A 6,871-nucleotide genomic window follows, 5' to 3' on the forward strand; every position below is an offset into this window, starting at 1 on the left:
TTCTTCTAATTATGAACAACTTCATTGGTGTTCGCCTTATCCTGCTGGTTGGGGTGTTGGCAATCCAAGCAGCCATCGTTGTTGCCGGATTCAACTACAGTGAAGCTCTCGACAAGACCTTCAAGTTCTTCGAGGCACAGAGGTCAGGTAAACTGCCGTTCGACCAGCGTACCAAGTGGCGAGGTGACTCTGGCCTCAAGGACGGTTCTCTTCAAGGAGTAAGTTGAAAAGATTGAAGTAAGAACTCGTGTGTTTCGAACTTGTTTTGGTGATGATTGATGGGATGATAATGCAGGTGGATTTGGTGGGAGGATACTATGATGCAGGGGATCATGTGAAGTTCGGGTTGCCGATGCCGTTTACTGTTACGATGCTCGCATGGGGAACTATTGAATACATGAAGGAAATCACTGATCTAAACCAAATGGGACATACTTTGTGGGCGATCCGATGGGGCACGGATTACTTCATCAAGGCTCACACTCAACCTAATGTCCTCTGGGGGCAGGTAGGAATTTTTTTGTTATGACAATATTGTAAGAAAACAGAGTTTGTTAATATGATGATCAACGATTTGATCAGGTTGGGGATGGGGACTCCGATCACTACTGTTGGGAGCGTGCAGAGGACATGACGACCCCGAGAACGGCTTACAAGCTCAACCAGAATCATCCTGGCTCGGACCTTGCTGGTGAAACTGCTGCTGCTTTGGCTGCTGCTTCTATAGCTTTCAAGCCTTACAACTCTTCTTACTCGGATCTCCTCCTAGTCCATGCCAAGCAGGTAAACAAACATCTACTAGTCGCATTGTATCATTCTATTAGTACACATTTTTCACTAACGTTTCAATCTTCGCAGCTTTTCTCATTTGCTGACAGATTTAGAGGCCTATACGATGATTCCATCCAGTGTGCTAAGCAGTTTTATAAATCGTCCGGTTATTCGGTAAGTAATATATTATCTTTGTTCATCCTGCATTCCTCTATTATGTGCAGATGTTCATTGTTCTCAATGAATTTTTTCTTTGAAGGATGAGCTGTTGTGGGCTGCGACTTGGCTATTCCGAGCAACCGGCGAGAAACAATATCTGAAATATGTCGTGGACAATGCTGTCTATATGGGAGGAACGGGATGGGCAGTCAAAGAGTTCTCTTGGGACAACAAGTATGCTGGTGTGCAAATCCTTCTTTCAAAGGTAAAAGAAGTTCGAGTTCAATCGATTCTTTGTTTTCCTGTCATCTTTTACTCGAATGATGCAAACATAGACTCGTTTTTCCCGTATTTTATTTGATGTTTAGAGTAATTATTAGTTTATTACACTAAAAAATATACAGATAAGGATTGGTGGCGCCATTGCAGGTGCTTATGGAGCAAAAAGGAGGTGCATACACTTCAACACTAAAGCAATATCAGGCCAAAGCAGATTACTTTGCCTGTGCTTGCCTGCAAAAGAATGATGGCTACAATTCCCTCCTCACCCCTGGTATGTATGTAATTATGTATGTATGTATTGTCTGCCTTATTGTGAAAACAAGTAAATAATTTATGTGGTTATATTTGTAAATCAGGAGGCTTAATGTATGTTCGTGAATGGAACAATCTGCAATATGCATCAACAGCAGCATTTCTTCTTGCTGTGTACTCTGATTATCTCTCTGCAGCAAATGCGAAACTCAATTGTCCTGATGGCCAAATTCAACCTCAAGAAGTTCTAAACTTTGCTAAGTCTCAGGTATGCATATGCATGCACGCGTGCAAATGCTCACATGGATGCGGATTTTGAAATACATGGATTTGTCTTACAGGCCGACTACATTCTGGGCAAAAACCCCGTGTCAATGAGCTACTTGGTAGGTTACGGACCGAAATATCCGATCCACGTTCACCACCGTGGCGCTTCGATTGCCTCGATCTCAGCTCTTTCTTCTTTAGTGAGCTGTGTTGGTGGATTTGAGGACTGGTACCGCCGCCCCGGAGTGGATCCAAATGTCGTTTATGGAGCACTGGTGGGTGGACCAGATCAGAACGACGACTTCAACGATGATCGTTCGAATTATGAGCAAACTGAGCCTACACTTTCCGGGACTGCACCGCTTGTCGGCCTTTTCTCTAAGCTTGAAAGCCTATACGGAAATATAGGCCAACATAAACGACCAACAACAGCCCAAGCATCCACAGGCTACCATCACCCAGAAACACATATTCCTAGCACAAAATCTCCAGGTGAATACAAAAAAAGTGAACACCAAATATAAAAGACTTGGTTAATCGTTATATATAAATATATTTATTTATTTAGTTGCAAATTCTTATAAACTGGGTTTTGCCAATATTCTGCAGCAGGCACACCGGTTAAGTTCCTACACTCGATTACCAGCACATGGAACGTTGGGAAAACAACTTACTACCGCCACAAGGTGGTAATTAAGAACATATCTGGAAAGCCGATAACAGATTTGAAGGTGGCGGTGGAAGATCTGAGGGGGCCTTTATGGGGTCTTTCTCCAACTCCAGTCAAGAACACATATGAGCTTCCACAATGGTTTGCAGTGTTGAAGCCTGATGCAGACTGCAATTTTGTTTACATTCAAGAAGGTCCACAAGCCGAGGTTTCAGTTCTCAACTACCATTATTACAGAAACGTACTTCATACCAGTCCCAGAAAACTCATTGTACATTGTTAAAGTTCTGATGAGAAACTGTAATTGTTTATAATATAATTTGGATACGTTGTAATGAAAATTTTAGGAATTACTCAGTCGAAATGAAGAAGAAGAAAAATTCTGGTGTAAACTTGACTTATGTGATAGCAAACTAGTTGATATCGATTTAAAACATATATAAATTTGATTCAACTACGGTTAAATGTAAAGTAAAAATGTCTATATGATCGAGTCAAGTCAGATATTAAAAATAGATATCTAGCTCTCTGTCCCTTAAGCTTGCATAGTTGCATGTGTTGACTTGTGCTTGGTTGTGGTGCACCATTGGCTGAAGGGGCCTTAACTTGTGGTCAAGTCTCAAGCTCCCAAAGCTTAAACATTATTCAGCTTCACATTCGAGGATAATTCATTGTTCCAAGCATCCAATGGTTCAAATATAAAATGCTGAGACACTTTCTTAATACCCTATTTTAAACCCGCAGTTTACCCAGTGACTTACGCTATGTCCGCAAACATCAGCAGTAGTACGTAGTGGTATAAATAAACTGAACTTGAACGAATAAAACTATGTTTACGTTTGTTTATTTATTTTTGAATGTATTCATATTCTGTTTATATTTGTTTAAATTTTTAACATCATGTTCGTGTTTATTTATTTTTGAAGTTTTTTGTGTTCGTTCGTTTAGCATTAACGAACATGTTTGTTTAGCATTAACGAACATGTTTGTTTCAACATATTCGTCAAAATAGTGAAATTATACCATTGGTCCTTAAACTCCTTAGGCTTCACAGCTTGAACTCAAATGTTCACCCTGTGTTCAGTTTAGTTAATGCTTTCACCAATATTTAAACGAACTCAAAATGAAAAAGAAAATCGAGTAAATAAGCTTGTTCGTGAATATAAACAAACCGAACACACCTTTGTTCATGTTCTTTTGCTTATTAATTGAACATAAAAATTTTGTTCGTACTCGTTTATTTAGCTTAATAAATGAATATAAACGAACATTATACGAATGGTTCACGGACAATTCATCAAATGTTGTGTTCGTTTACACCACTAGTAATACATTACGATAGTAGCAATAATACATGCTACTCTGCGGTTAAAAATAACACAAATGTTAACCTTATGTTACGTTCAAGTCATTTTATTTATCAATTGTAATAATCGGGTCACTCAATTTATGAATTGTTACAATATTAGGTTACTCAATTGTAAATAAAAAGTTAGCGTTTGTTACGCACTTAACCAGAGAGTGACTTGTTTGTGACAATAGGTTAATTCAATGACCCATTTATAACTTTTTAAAATTTAGTGACTCATTTATAATCTTACTGATAATTTAATGATTTTTTTGTAATTTAACCGAAAATTATTGTATAAAGTCTACAAAACAGACATTTGAACTTGAAAAGAATCGTTATCTTCTAAATACATTATAGAAAAAAATACATATCCGTACTGCTTGAACGTAGCAAGATAATGAATATATTATTTAAAGGTTGACAAAACAAACGTTTAAATTAGTTTATAAATCTAATAATGTTTTGTCCCAAAGTCGGCTACATGTTTTGCAATCTCAACGCTTGATTTTCTGTGAGGTTCTTCCAAAGAATATTGTACTAACAGTATTTGTCAACCTTCATATATATATATATATATATATATATTGCACGTACAATTATAAATTATTATATAGAACGTGAGAATCTCTACTTGATTGTTGGAATTAAAACGTGGAGGCTACCACTATAACCTTGTAATCAATTTCAGACAAATTTTCAAACATGTTTTTGTTTTTCTTTCCCTTCAGTAAGTCTCTGTCATCTATAAAAGCATATGTTGAAATGAGAACCAATAATCCAAGCTCTCTTCTTCATATCAGGGATAAATTTGACGCCGGTGCTCAACTTATCCTGCTGGTTGGGGTGCTGGCATTCCAAGCAGCCATTGTTGTCGCTGAGTTCAACTACGGTGAAGCTCTCGACAAGACCTTCATGTTCTTCGAGGCACAGAGGTCGGGTAAACTGCCGTTCGACCAGCGTATCAAGTGGCGAGGTGACTCCGGCCTCGAGGACGGTTCTCTTCAAGGAGTAAGAAGTAAAGATTGAAGTAAGAGCTCATCGTGTGTTTGAACTTGTTTTGGTGATGATGATGGTATGATAATGCAGGTGGACTTGATGGGAGGATACTATGATGCAGAGGATCATGTGAAGTTCGGGTTGCCGATGGCGTTTACTGTTACGATGCTCGCGTGGGAAACAACTGAATACAGGAAGGAAATTACTGATCTAAACCAAATGGGACATACTTTGTGGGCGATCCGATGGGGCACGGAATACTTCATCAAGGCTCACACTCAACCTAATGTCCTCTGGTGGTGAAACGGCTGCTGCTTTGGCTGCTGCTGCTATAGCTTTCAAACTTTACAACTCTTCTTACTCGGATCTCCTCCTAGTCCATGCCAAGCAGGTAAACAAACATCTACTAGTCCCATTGTATCATTCTATTAGCACACATTTTTCACTAACGTTTCAATCTTTGATCGATCTTCGCAGTTTTTCTCGTTTGCTGACAGATTTAGAGGCATATACGATAATTCCATTCAGTGTGCTAAGCAGTTTCATAAATCGTTCGGTTATTCGGTAAGTAATATATTATCTTTGTTCATCCTGCATTCCTCTATTATGTGCAGATGTTCATTGTTCTCAATGAAATTTTTTCTTTGAAGAATGAGCTGTTGTGGGCTGCGACTTGGCTATTCCGAACAACCGGAATATAATATGGGTTTAGTTGAAATTTCTTATAATCTGGGTTTTGCAAATATTCTGCAGGCGGCTCACCGGTTAAGTTCCTGCACTCGATTACCAACACATGGAACGTTGGGAAAACAAGTTACTACCGCCACAAGGTGATAATAAATAACATATCTGGAAAGCCGATAAGGATTTGAAGGTGGCGGTGGAAGATCTGAGGGGGCCTTTATGGGGATTTTCACCAACTCCGGTCAAGAACACATATGAGCTTCCACAATGGCTTAAGGTCTTTAACCTTGGTGCAGACTACATCTTTGTTTACATTCAAGAAGGTCTCCAGGCCAAGGTTTCAGCTCTCAGCTACCATTACTGAGTTTCACTACGACAGCACTTCATACCCACTACCAGATAATATATGTAATTATATATGTATATCGTTAAAGTTTGACATACGATCTAGATTTGAACTATTAAAACGGATAGATAATAACTATTCGTAGTTCGAGAATATGATGAAAATATTGTAATTTACTTGTTTATAATATGATTTCGTATACATTGTAATGATAACTTTGGAAATTACTCAATCAAAATCATTTTTTCACTCGACTTATTTGTTAACAAACAAAATAGATATCTTCATGGTCAAAAACATAATTTTTTTTGTTGAAAAAAGCCGTAATTAGTGAAAGAATAATCGTTGATATGTTTAAGATATTTTATGTTCATTAGGAGGTAAAAGAGAGATGAGTAGAAGCAAGAGGGTTTCATCCCTTCTCTCAATTTTATTCGAGTTGTTTTATAGTAGTTTTTAGTACGGGTGTCAGGCATAAAATTATTATTTCTACTCATAGGTTACATGTAAAGTAGATAGTCACATTAACTTTGGCTATGATAATCACGTGGACTTATTACATATCTTATTGAAAAGTCGTTTCTTCATGAAGTGTTAGTCTGAGTTTAGGAGATGCATAATATTAAAGTAATATACATTTATTTTTATATGATGTAAATTGATAGTTTATAAAAATAAAATAAATATCATAAAATTAAAAATCTGATTAGACTTGGACCTTGCCATTAAAACTGTATTAATCTTTGAATTGTGTCTTTTTAATTTCTTTTCTTAAGATAAAAGAAACTGAAAATGTTATTAAATTCTATGTTTATAAATATAAATATTGTAAATTTAATTTTCATTTGCGGTTTATAATGATAAATTTTACTCAATTTTTCCTGAGTAAGTATATTCTTATCAATTTTGAGCTCTGACCAATCTAATGGAGCGTGTTCAAGTCGTTTTGTGCTGTCTTTTTGCTAATATGCCTGTGTTTTAGCTGTCGGCTGGTGGCATCCGACACTTCCAATCAGCGATGGAAAGTGAAAGTTATTCTATTATTTTGTAAAGGGTTAATGTACAAATTGGTACTCGACTTTAGTAATTCTTT

The 6,871-nt window shown here is 37.2% G+C and overlaps 1 protein-coding gene across 1 annotated transcript; it reads left to right on the top strand.

Moving 5' to 3' along the window:
* Positions 1–11: 11 nt before the first annotated feature.
* Positions 12–2,684, top strand: LOC120215050 (endoglucanase 5-like). The gene is made up of 9 exons (XM_039212841.1): positions 12–218; positions 296–508; positions 583–783; positions 859–945; positions 1,031–1,195; positions 1,360–1,483; positions 1,569–1,732; positions 1,806–2,223; positions 2,341–2,684. The coding sequence occupies exons 1-9, from the start codon at positions 12–14 to the stop codon at positions 2,682–2,684; spliced, it is 1,923 nt and encodes a 640-aa protein (XP_039068772.1).
* The last annotated feature ends 4,187 nt before the right edge of the window (positions 2,685–6,871 follow it).

The sequence above is a fragment of the Hibiscus syriacus genome, unplaced genomic scaffold (genome assembly GCF_006381635.1).
Source record: "Hibiscus syriacus cultivar Baekdansim isolate YM2019G1 unplaced genomic scaffold, ASM638163v2 tig00110109_pilon, whole genome shotgun sequence".
In the NCBI taxonomy this organism is placed as follows: Eukaryota; Viridiplantae; Streptophyta; class Magnoliopsida; order Malvales; family Malvaceae; genus Hibiscus; species Hibiscus syriacus.

Excerpts from the sequence above, each read along its gene's own strand:
- LOC120215050 (XM_039212841.1), top strand. The coding sequence starts at position 12 with ATGAACAACTTCATTGGTGTTCGCCTTATCCTGCTGGTTGGGGTGTTG. Across the intron at positions 509-582 it reads CTAATGTCCTCTGGGGGCAG|GTTGGGGATGGGGACTCCGA; the intron begins GTAGGAATTTTT and ends CGATTTGATCAG. Across the intron at positions 1,484-1,568 it reads CAATTCCCTCCTCACCCCTG|GAGGCTTAATGTATGTTCGT; the intron begins GTATGTATGTAA and ends TTTGTAAATCAG.